The 12,483-nt window shown below is 40.0% G+C and overlaps 1 protein-coding gene across 5 annotated transcripts in view; it reads left to right on the top strand.

Annotated features, from left to right (window-relative positions):
- Window positions 1-12,483, top strand: part of LOC109896831 (lysine-specific demethylase 5A-like) — an 88,974-nt gene that overhangs the window by 66,945 nt on the left and 9,546 nt on the right. For all 5 annotated transcript variants that reach the window (XM_031832038.1, XM_031832037.1, XM_031832036.1 and 2 more), the window contains exons 22-23: window positions 7,256-7,435; window positions 7,749-8,312. In XM_031832038.1, the coding sequence (XP_031687898.1) occupies window positions 7,256-7,435; window positions 7,749-8,312 (744 nt within the window). The remainder of the gene's footprint in view (window positions 1-7,255; window positions 7,436-7,748; window positions 8,313-12,483) is intronic.

Raw genomic sequence — 12,483 nt, 5'->3', positions numbered from 1 at the left:
TAGCGAGTAATATACTCTGAAGCGGTGGGTGGTGTGCGAGTAATATACTCTGAAGCGATGGGGGTGTGCGAGCAACCGAAGCCGGCTGCCCGTGACAGGGAGAACCATGAGGCAGCACACAATTGGCCCAGTATCGTCGGGTTTAGGGGAGAGTTTGCCCGGCCGGGATTTCCTTGTCCCATCGCACTCTAGCGACTGACTTCGGTCGCCAGCTGTACGAAGTCCGTACAGGAGTTGCAGCGATGAGACAAGACTGTAACTACCAATTGGATATCACGGAATTGGGGGACGACGACTAATATTCTAATATTGGAACACCAAAATATATGCACATTTTACCAGCAAAGGTCTGTTTCCAGCAAACTGGCTTCTTGGGAGTCAAAAGCTGTGCTTAATGACGTAGTGCAAATAAAAAGCACAACTTTTCATTCACAGTTGAAGTCGGAAGTTTACACACACCTTAGCCAAATACATTTAAACTCAGTTTTTCACAATTCCTAAAAAAGAAAAAATTCCCTGTCTTAGGTCAGTTAGGATCATCACTTTTTATTTTAAGAATGTGAAATGTCAGAATAAGAGTAGTGAGAATGATTTATTTCAGCTTTCATTTCTTTCATCACATTCCCAGTGGGTCAGAAGTTTCCCACAATAAGTTGGGTGAATTTTGGCCCATTTCTCCTGACCGAGCTGGTGTAACTGAGTCAGGTTTGTAGGCCTCCTTGCTCATACACGCTTTTTCAGTTCTGCCCACACATTTTCAATAGGATTGAGGTCAGGGCTTTGTGATGGCCACTCCAATACCTTGACTTTGTTGTCCTTAAGCCATTTTGCCACAACTTTGGAAGTAAGCTTGGGGTCATTGTCCATTTGGAAGACCCATTTGCGATCAAGCTTTAACTTCCTGACTGATGTCTTGAGATGTAGCTTCACGAAATCCACATCATTTTCCTACCTCATGATGCCATCTATTTTGTGAAGTGCACCAGTCCCTCCTGCAGCAAAGCACCCCCACAACATGATGCTGACACCCCGTGATTCACGGTTGGGATGGTGTTCTTCGGCTTGCAAGCATCCCCCTTTTTCCTCCAGACATAATGATGGTTATTATGGCCAAACAGTTCTATTTTTGTTTCATCAGACCAGAGGATAATTCTCCAAAAAGTACGGTCTTCGTCCCCATGTGCAGTGGCAAACCGTAGTATGGCTTTTTTTATGGCGTTTTTGGAGCAGTGGCTTTCTCCTTGCTGAGTGACCTTTCAGGTTATGTCGATGTAGGACTCATTTTACTGTGGATATAGATACCTTTGTACCTGTTTCCTCCAGCATCTTCACAAGGTCCTTTGCTGCTGTTCTGGGATTGATTTGAGCTTTTCGCACCATAGTACGTTCATCTCTAGGAGACTGAACGCGTCTCCTTCCTGAGCGGTATGAACGCTGCATGGTACCATGGGGTTTATACTGTGTACTGTGTACTATTGTTTGTACAGATGAACGTGGTACCTTCAGGTGTTTGGAATTTGCTACCAAGGATGAACCAGACTTGTGGAGGTCTACAATTGAATCCTACAGATGAAGAACCATATGTGACAGTTTTTCCATTTTAAGATAATCAGTTATTTTTATATTATTAATTGTGTGTACCACATTAGGTGTTTTATGGTTGACAAATAATTCACCATACCCATATCTTCCAACAAGAATTGATATTTTTTTGTTATTTCAAAAAATACTTTTTTTATTGCCGTTTAAATTTTTAGAATGTGGAAGAACAGTATATCTCCAGTGATGATTTCAGTTTGTGGAAGAACAGTATATGTGACATTTTGCATGACTCTTGTAAGATATCCTTTTTTAACACCTGATATGATGTTTTAAGTACTTTCAAGTACAGATGCCCTTCATGTAAATAACTTAAATGCAATATGTAGTTAATTCATTTGTATAGAGGTTCATTTAAAGGTGCTCTATCAACTTTAGCACTGACTTTTTTCTTAAAAGTTGAGTCATGAAATCTTAGTCTCATTTAAAATGAAGCCCTCAATGTGAACATACCATAGAATAACTACAAAAATAGAATACAATTAAATTAATTCAATCAAAACAAGCACAACTTGTAAATATCAAATATGGATCAATGTGATGTACCAATATGCAGGTCCCTAAGGTCAATATTACAAAACGTTCAGAAAACCATTCTCTTTGCGTTTAACACTATGATCAGCAATTATGTTTTGAATTGCGTTAACCCATGCTAAAGGCAAGAAATGTCCTTCTGTACTGAGGTGACAGCAGTAAATAAGTATTAACTGCTTAGAGTTTATGCTAAATGTGGTGACAGAGACGTACTGTATATTGTATTGAATAAAAAAAGGGAATCAAGATCAAATGAATACTCACATACTGTATGTGATGACTTATTTGTTTAATTAATTCAGATAAAAAAAGGTTCTAATGATCACACACAAAATAATTCTCAACAGAACACATTGTACATAACATTTTCTACACTAGGAACAACATCTTAAAATTAAATTAATTCAATATATTGTGCTGGTTCAAATCAAACACAAATTGATTCACATAGAAAACACCTACTATACATTTAATTTCCTACAATAGGGGTGACATGTCTTCTGAAATGTATTCAGATTCAACACACTATACAGGTTCAGGGGATCATAAACTCACAGAAAAAACGGTTAATTATGTAGCTTGGTTTAACAACAAATTATTCACTCTGCAGTGATTTATAAAAAGAGCGTGATGCAGCTGGCAAGTAGTTCAGCATGGTCATCAGATCTTGGTACTTGTTTTTTTTTATGGGAGAGGACTCTCATATGCTCTAGGGTAGTGGCTTGCAAAATAGGGAGGTTGAGGTGTAGCTCCTTGTTTTGGTTTGGAGATCAGCCACGATTTCAATCCCTCAAATAGACTGTGGCTCTGTCTGGCGTACAGATTCCAAGGATCCTCAACTGAAATTAGAACAGAAACATTTTAAGTTCCTGACATCAATAAACAGTCAAGCATTAGGATATTTTATTGTTAGAACAACATGTTGCATGTTGATGGGATGTTAGTAAACTATTCTCTGTGTAATACCTGTGACTTTTAACCACCTCACTGAGGTGATCTGTAGTCCAGCTGGTCGCTTGAGGACAGAATCAGGGAGGTGCCTGAAGTCTTCACATTGCATTCTCATCACCTTGAATGGTTTTGCTGGTTGTGCTTCAAATATCATCAGCAACAAATTCAGATCAGGGCTGAGGTATTCTCTGTGTACATCCCCCTTCATCCGAGAGTAGTGGTTCTGGGTTCTTGGGAAAGATAGAATGTGCTCCTTGATGCCCTCTTTCACTGTAGCATGTATCTGATGTGGCCTGTAAGGAGACAACAAGATGTTGTTAAACTTGTATTCTCTCAATGGTCTAGGGACCTGCCTTAGAGTGCAACTGTGTCGCTATAACCGGGGTACAAATCCCGGTCACGCCATTGCCGTTTGTGGCCGGTGGGTCCTGTAGGGCGGCGAGAATGAGGCCAGTGCTGTCCGGGAAGGTAATTGTCACTCAGTCCTCAATGCTCAGGTGGTAGTTGGACAGCTTAGTTACCATCATTTTGTTTAAAAGTAATAAACATTTGTATATTTTTGTTTCAGAATTCGCTATTCATCAATTCGATACTCTATGTTAATGTTTAGAAGATTGTTTAGAGTACTGATATAGTGAAATAATCCAGGCTGGAATCCATAGCGCATTACCTATTGCTATGCCTTCCCTCTTCCATCTTCTAAAGGAGACCTAGCCTCAGTAGCCTGATCTGGAGACCCTGCAACCTCACCTGCCTCAGCTAACTTTTCCTGAATAACCTGACCAAAACAATTACATTTCAATTAGCAGGTTATTAAAAACTAGTACAGAGAATACAATATGTTTGTAATTGATATTCATATAGACATTAATTCATATTTTCACTTGCCTGAAGACGGCTGTTGGTTAGCTGGAACATAGACATGAAAGTGACCTTGCACAAATTCAATCTCTGGCCTGCTTGCTGTACTTGGTATTTGAAGGTTTGTTTCCGTCGTTTGTTCTCCTCAGGTTTACGTCTCCGTTTCACCTCATGCTGCAATAAAAATTGACAATGATGAATTCAGAATTTAATATACTGTAGCACATTCAAGATATTGCTTGATCAGGACCTCCATCTTTCACACACTCCCAATATATACACAGAATGAGTTTGTATTGCACCATTGTGTAACACTGCACTTTTAGAGTTAACGTTAATTTACGTATCATTACTGTCAAAGTTAAACTATGCAAGTGTTCAATATAGCTATTATAATAATAGGCGTTTTGTCTTATTTCTAACCTGTTCTAAGCCGGAGAGAATCAACGCTTGTTGTTTCTCGTATGGGGCCGTGTAGAAACTGTTGAACAGATGCAGCTTGCGCTCATCAGTCAACTTTCCGCAATCCTTTCTGCACGTCGTGGAACACGCTCTTCCCTGCAGGATACAGTGTAACTAGCTAGCTACTGTGGCCATGTCGAATCATCTGGTGGATGGAGAAAAAGTAGCTAGCTATGTTTCTTCTATAATCTAGCAATAACATTTGTAAAGACAACCCAGAACATACATGTTAGTTACTGTACTCTATAGCTAGCTAGCTTGATTGTTTGATACACGGTTCTTCCACATACCTCTTTTGGACAGCTTTTCCCCGTTTTTCTTGACCCTTACGATTTGTATAGGGTTTTCCCGCATCCTGTAAGATCTTCCTTTGCCTGTCTTTCCATTCTTTTAGTTTTGTTTTACGTTTCTTTCCCACATTTCTGCGATTTTCATCAGCAACAGAAAGGTTGTGCGCTTGTCCGTCCATTCTGAGTGGTGCACATAAATGGTTATTCCACGAGAGCCTATTTTTACATTTAAAATTATTGTTAATTAGCGTGTGGAAAGCTTGTGAAACCGGTTCACTATAGAAAAAGGGTGTCCAATAATGATTTTTCATGTATATCTCTTCTTTTTTTTTAAATGTCACATATATGGTTCTTCGTCTGTAAAATTCAATTATATTTCTGAGGTCTTGGCTGATTTTAGATTTTCCCATGGTGTCAAGCAAAAACTGAGTTTGAAGGTAGGCCTTGAAATACATCCACAGGTACACCTCCAATTGACTCTAATGATGTCAATTAGCCTATCAGAAGCCATGACATAATTTTCTGAAATGTTCCAAGCTGTTTAAAGGCACAGTCATCTTAGTGAATGTTAACTTCTGACCCACTGGAATTGTGATACAGTGAAATAATCTGTCTGTAAACAATTGTTGGAAGAATTACTTGTCATGCACAAAGTAGATGTCCTAACCGACTTGCCAAAACTATAGTTTGTTAACCTCTAGTGACACCCCATCCCGGATCCGGGAGCATAATCATCGACTGACACTAATTAGCATAACGCAACGGACATAAATATTACTAGAAAATGTTCCTATTCATGAAAATCACAAGTGAAAAATATTGAGACACAGCTAAGCCTTTTGTTAATCACCCTGTCATCTCAGATGTTCAAAATATGCTTTACAGCCAAAGCTAGACAAGCATTTGTAAGTTTATCGATAGCCTAGCATAGCATTTTGTCCAGCTAGCAGCAGGTAACTTGGTCACGGAAATCAGAAAAGCAATCAAATTAAATCGTTTACCTTTGAGTTTCAGATGTTTTCACTCAGGAGACTCCCAGTTAAATAGCACATGTTCCTTTTTCCAGAAAAACGATTTTTGTAGGCGAAATAGCTCCGTTTGTTCTTCATGTTTGGCTGAGAAATCGACTGGAAATTGCGGTCACGACAACGCCGAAAAATATTCCAAATTAGCTCCATAATATCGACAGAAACATGGCAAACGTTGTTTATAATCAACCCTCAAGGTGTTTTTCAAATATCTATTCGATAATATATCCACCGGGACAATTGGTTTTTCAGTAGGACCGATTGGAAAAATGGCTACCTCCTGTATTTTACGCGAGAATCACTCTGAGAGCCATCAGGTGACCACTTACACAATGTAGCCTATTCAACATATAGGCGTAAAACCGTCACAATGCTGTAGACACCTTGGGGAATATGTCGAAAAAGTAATCTGGTTGATAGCCCATTCACTGCTCAATAGGGACGCATTGGAACGCAGAGCTTTCAAAAATGAGGCACTTCCGGATTGGATTTTTCTCAGGCTTTTGCCTGCAATATCAGTTCTGTTATGCTCACAGACAATATTTGGACAGTTTTGGAAACCTTTGTGTTTTCTATCCTAAACTGTCAATTATATGCATATTCTAGCATCTTGTCCTGACAAAATATCCCGTTTACTTTGGGAACGTTATTTTTCCAAAAATAAAATACTGCCCCCTAGTCACGAGGTTTTAACAAGAAATTTGTGGAGTGGTTGAAAAGCGAGTTTTAATGAATCCAACCTAACTGTAAACTTCCGACTTCAACTGTACCTAATTCCATCCCAATTGTTAACGCTGTCAATGGTTTTGCCTCAAAGTCTGAGAGAAACAGCAAATGTGCCCCATCTGTTTTTTGGCACGTGCTCTCTTGTCAACAGCTCGCAGATACAGAGCAGAGGGTAGGCTTTATGATGAGGTTATGGATAAGAGCGAGATCATTTTTATTTATTGACAGCCAAGCTCAGATCATGCCGCCAGCATAAAATTAAGACCCTCAATATCTATTGGAAAGGAGCATCAAGCTCATCACTGTGCACTTTCACCACCCTCTGAAGTTAATTTATTTAATCTGTAGAATAATAATGAACTTTGCAGGGTGCATACTTTTCCAAGTCATAGTGGGAGGACCACAGAACCATATTATTTACTGTGACAGCATTTCCACTGAATTTGTCCCATTTATCTATTTTACCGACAAAACAATTATCCCGTCTAGTGTATTTATGTTCTGTCGACATTTGAAAAGTTTACAGGCAATGATACTGTTTCCATCAGGCCTGTCGTTTTTAATTAATTAATTAATTGTTAAAACATTTTATCCAACCGGAAATTGACTTGCATTTAAATAGTTGGTTGGGAACATGGTTATTGTTACTAGATAGGTTTGTCATTTATCTTGTTTTCAGAACATGAATGATACATGTGAATGGGAAGGGTCATACTGTGCGATGCATTACTTATATTTTTTTTTAAATTGATGATAATGATTAATTTCCTTGTATGTTTCCCCCATATGTCTCACTGCCTTCAGTGTGGCAGTAACTATGCATACCTGGAGCAGCTGGAGAGCCTGCTGGCGAGGGGTCGCTCCATCCCCGTCCGGCTGGACCCCCTGCCTCAGGTCGAATCCCAGGTGGCCTCAGCCCGTGCCTGGAGGGAGAGGACTGCACGCACCTTCCTCAAGAAGAACTCAACCTACACCCTGCTACAGGTAAGAAATAATACCCTGGGTTGGGTTGTACCTAGGCATTGGGAAATCATGGATGAGTATGTCGCTGTGATGGTGGTTTGAAAGATTTTTCTAACCAAGCAGCCCTTTCAGACTATGCTGACCCCAGAGTGCAATATGATATATTTGCTTAAGCTATGTAGAATGGTGCAGAAGTTGGCGGACCACCATATGCAGATTGTTGTGAATTCCATCTGTCTATACTGTAGGTAGAATAGGACCAATATTATCATAGGACTAGTAGTTAGATAGCATGTTTGCTAATCTCTATTCTCTGTGTGTTGTCTCTCCTTAGGTCCTTAGTCCGCGTGTGGATATTGGTATCTACGGCAACAGCAAGAGCAAACGCAGACGAGTCAAGGAGCTCCTTGAGAAGGAGAGGGGTCTGGACCTGGAGGGTCTCAGCGGCCTTGACGAGAGTTATGAAGATGCCTGTGACCCGGCCATCGTCGTAGCGGCATTCAAATCCAAGGAGCAGAAAGAAGTTGAGGCCATCCACTCCCTCCGAGCTGCCAACCTGGCGAAGATGGCCATGTCTGACCGCATCGAGGAGGTCAAGTTCTGTCTGTGTCGTAAAACTGCCAGCGGGTTTATGTTGCAGTGTGAACTGTGCAAGGACTGGTTCCACGGAGCCTGCGTGCCATTACCGAAAGCGGGCTCGCAGAAGAGGCTCATGGGCTCGGCCGGGTGCCAAGGCAACAGCAAGGAGGCCAAATTCCTGTGCCCGTTATGCCAGCGGTCACGTCGCCCGCGTCTGGAGACCATCCTGTCTCTCCTGGTGTCCCTCCAGAAGCTGCCGGTGCGTCTGCCTGAAGGGGAGGCCCTACAGTGCCTGACGGAGAGGGCCATGGGCTGGCAGGTAGGCAGTTGTGGAAAAAGTACTCAGTTGTTATACTTGAGTAAAAGTAAAGATGCCTTAATAGAAAATGACTCAAGTAAAAGTGAGTCACCCAGTAAAATACTACTTGATTAAAAGTCTGAAAGTTTTTAATTTACTTAAGTATCAAAAGTATATTTTAATTGCTAAAATATACACTACTTGTCAAAAGTTTTAGAACACCTGCTCATTCAAGCATTTTCTTTATTTTTTACTAGTTTCTACATTGTAGAATAATAGTGAAGACATCAAAACTATGAAATAACACATATGTAATCATGTAGTGGCAGGGTAGCCTATTGGTTAGTGTTGGACTAGTAACTGGAAGGTTAGCTGACAAGGTACAAATCTGTCGTTCTGCCCCTGAATAGGGGGCCATCATTGAAAATAAGAATTTGTTCTTAAAACCTCTTGCAGCTCCCCCCCTACTTTGTGCAATTTCCGCCTGAAGACATATCATCCACATCTAACAGCCCGTAGCTCAGGCACAGAACCAAGGATATGCATAACCTTGGTACCATTTGAAAGAAAACACTCTGAAGTTTGTGTAAATTTGAATTGAATGTAGGAGAATAACACACAATAGATCTGGTTTAGATAAAACAATGGAAAATAACATATGTTTTTTCTTTTTGTATCATCTTTAAAATGAACAAGATAAAACAAACATTCAGATAGGATGATGGGGACAATTTCAGTGAAAAATATAAGAGGGCAACAGTACTTGTGCAAAGTTTCAGAATTATAACTTCCAAAATGAGTGTGCTACATGACATTTATCATGAAGTCACCCAGGTGTCCCACAGATATAGCCCAAATGTACCCAAGTGGCCAAATTAGTGAAGGTATACATTTTGAATTAAATAACTATATACAAAATGCCAAAATGGTATTCTAACACCGCCCCCCCCCCAAAAAAATGTGGAAAAAAATATTGATTAAAAAATATGGAAAAATTTAAATATTTACATTTACAAAATAACATAGGTAACTATTTACACACTTTCAATATTTGGATGACCCTCAGTCCTCTATCAAATCTATTTATATAGCCCCAGCCTAAAACCCCAAACAGCAAGCAATGCAGGTGTAGAAGCACGGTGGCTAGGAAAAACTCCCGAGAGGCAAAAACCTAGGAAGAAACCTAGAGAGGAACCAGGCTATGAGGGGTGACCAGTCCTCTTCTGGCTGTGCCGGGTGGAGATCACAGTGGTTGTAGAGGGTGCAACAGGACAGCACCTCAAGAGTAAAAATGAACCGTTTAGGGTTCCATAGCCGCAGGCAGAACAGTTGAAACTGGAACAGCGGCAAGGCCAGGTGGACTGGGGACAGCAAGGAGTCATCATGCCAGGTAGTCCTGACGCATGGTCCTAGGGCTCAGGTCCTCCGAGAGAGAGAAAGAGAGAATTAGAGAGAGCATACTTAAATTCACACAGGACACCGGATAAGACTCCCATTCGGAGTCAGTGTCACTGTGAAAGAAAATGTTCAGTTAGAATAGTTGCACATATGAGCCCTGTATCAACAGGTATAATAAAAATATATATATAGAGAGTTGAAGGTTGAATATATTATTATTACCTGCTAGATCTACTGTCTCTTTTATATTACAACAGACCAGCTGTATCTACTGTCTCCATTTCACTTTGGCCATTGTTGTGGTCCTGCCCTCTCCTCAACAGCCTCAGAGGCTATTTCATGTGGGTTGGGGTGGGGCGGCAGACACACCCATCTCGCATTTCATGACATTAAATGTTTATATACTGCTTCTAAAATAAATAAAAAATCACAAATAATATTTTATATTATTAATTTAAAACAAGGGCATTAGCATGATAAGAACTTACCAGTCCAAAACGATGTCCTCTCCCTTTCAAAAAATATTCCTCCACAATCGCTAAATGAAGCGTCCTACAACAATATCTGTCTCACCTTCCCAATCAATTTATGGGTTGGTCTTGCAACACATAAACATGGCGTATTGCCGTTTAGCCCAGCTCATTGGCTATCTACTCAGCTAGATTTCAAGACGATCAGTGGTCATTGGGTTAAAAGACAGTCAATCAACGAAACAGCGGGCAAATCATTGGTGCACAATGATGTCATTAGTTGTTGTCTTTCAGTCAATACGTCCGGCGAAATGGCCCATCAGGTTTGATTGTGTTACAAACAAACCAGTTGATTGCAGTGAAACCAAACATGACTGGAAAAGTCACATTCTGTGTGTGTGATTTACCTGGAATGTGTCGTCGAAAATGGAATGAGACGGAATTCACTACACAAGCGGTTCACAAAATGTTTTGTGTTAAGTTTTTATAGCCTATTTTATCAAACAAAAGATCATTCATTGTGTAACGATGAGCATTGGAATTGCAAACAGACGATCGTCAAAGGTAAATTATTTATTTTAATGCAGTTTGTGATTGTTACCCCTGTGCTGGTTAATTAAATTTTTTATGGGGCTCTATGCTCAGATAATCGCATCGCATTCTTTCGCAGTAAATCGTTTTTTAAATCTGACAACGCAGTTGGATTAGCAAGATTCTAGGCTTTCGATACATGTGAGGCACATTTTCATGAATGTTTAATATGACTATGTATGTAGCGATCACTGTATGTTGTGGAATTTCAGCCAGCTAGCAGGTTCCATGCGCAGAGAGGTTAACTCCCTTGCCAAGTTAAATAAATAAATAAATGTAGTAACCAAAGAAGTGTCAACCTGTCTGGTACAAGCTAGCGTCCCACCTCGACAACAGCCAGTGAAATTGCAGGGCGCCAAATTGAAAACAGAAATGCCATAATTCAAATTCCTCAAACATACAAGTATTAAACACCATTTTAAAGATAAACTTCTTGTAAATCCAGCCACAGTGTCCAATTTCAAATAGGCTTTACGGCGAAAGCACACCAAACGATTATGTTAGGTCAGCACCTAGTCACAGAAAACCATACAGCCATTTTCCAGCCAAGGAGAGGGCTCACAAAAGTCAGAAATAGCGATTAAATTAATCACTAACCTTTGATCTTCATCAGATGGCACTCACAGGACTTCATGTTACACAATACATTTGTGTTTTGTTCGATGTTGCTCATCTTTATGTCCAAAGACCTCATTTGAAATTGGTGCGTTATGTTTAGAAATGCATTGTCTCAAACAAACATCTGGTGAAAGTGCAGAGAACCACATCAAATGACAGAAATACTCATCATAAACATTGATAAAAGATGCAAGTGTTCAACATACAATTAAATATATACTTCTCCTTAATGCAACTGCTGTGTCAGATTTCAAAAAGGCTTTACGGTGAAAGCACACTTTGCGATTATGTTAGGTCAGCGCCTAGCCATAGAAAACCATACAGCCATTTTCCAACCAAGGAGAGGTGTCAGAAATAGCGTTAAAGTTAATCACTTACCTTTGATCTTCATCTGGTGGCATTCCCAGGTCTCCATGTTAGACAATAAATGTTTGTTTTGTTCGATAATGTCCCTCTTTATGACCAAAAACCTCCTTTTTGTTCACGCGTTTAGTTCAGTAATTCAAATGCACAAGGCGCGGGCACAAGTCCAGACACTTTTTTTATTTTTAAGTACAATAAAAGTTAGCAGAAACATGTCAAACGATGTTTATAATCAATTCTCAGGTTGTTTTTGTCATAAATAATCTAATATTTCAACTGGACAAAAGCTTTGTCAATAGAAAAGGTAAACAAAGGCAGCTCCCGATCATGCGCTTGGCTCATGTCTGGAAATTTCCACTGTTCACTCATTGAAGGTATCTCCCTAATTTTTTCTGAGTAAAAGCCTGAAACAATGCCGAAGGACTGGCCACAAGTAGAGGAAGCCACAGAGATCATGAACTGGGTCCTAAGTCTTTGTATGGTGGATAGGCTTTCAATGGAAAAACAGCCTTTCAAAATAATAGTACTTCCTGGGTGGATTTTCCTCAGGTTTTCGCCTGCCATATCAGTTCTGTTACACTCACAGGCATTATTGTAACAGTTTTGGTAACTTTAGTGTTTTCTATCCAAAGCTACTAATTATATGCATATCCTAGCTTATGGGCCTGAGTAGCAGGCAGTTTAATTTGGGCACGCTTTTCATCCGGAGGTGAAAATACCTCCCCCTTCCCAAGAGAGGTTAAACAAATCAA

Source organism: Oncorhynchus kisutch, linkage group LG9 (assembly GCF_002021735.2).
Source record: "Oncorhynchus kisutch isolate 150728-3 linkage group LG9, Okis_V2, whole genome shotgun sequence".
Lineage (NCBI taxonomy): Eukaryota > Metazoa > Chordata > Actinopteri > Salmoniformes > Salmonidae > Oncorhynchus > Oncorhynchus kisutch.
Note: the sequence above shows the minus strand (reverse complement) of the source record. Positions and strands in the feature narration are given on the sequence as shown.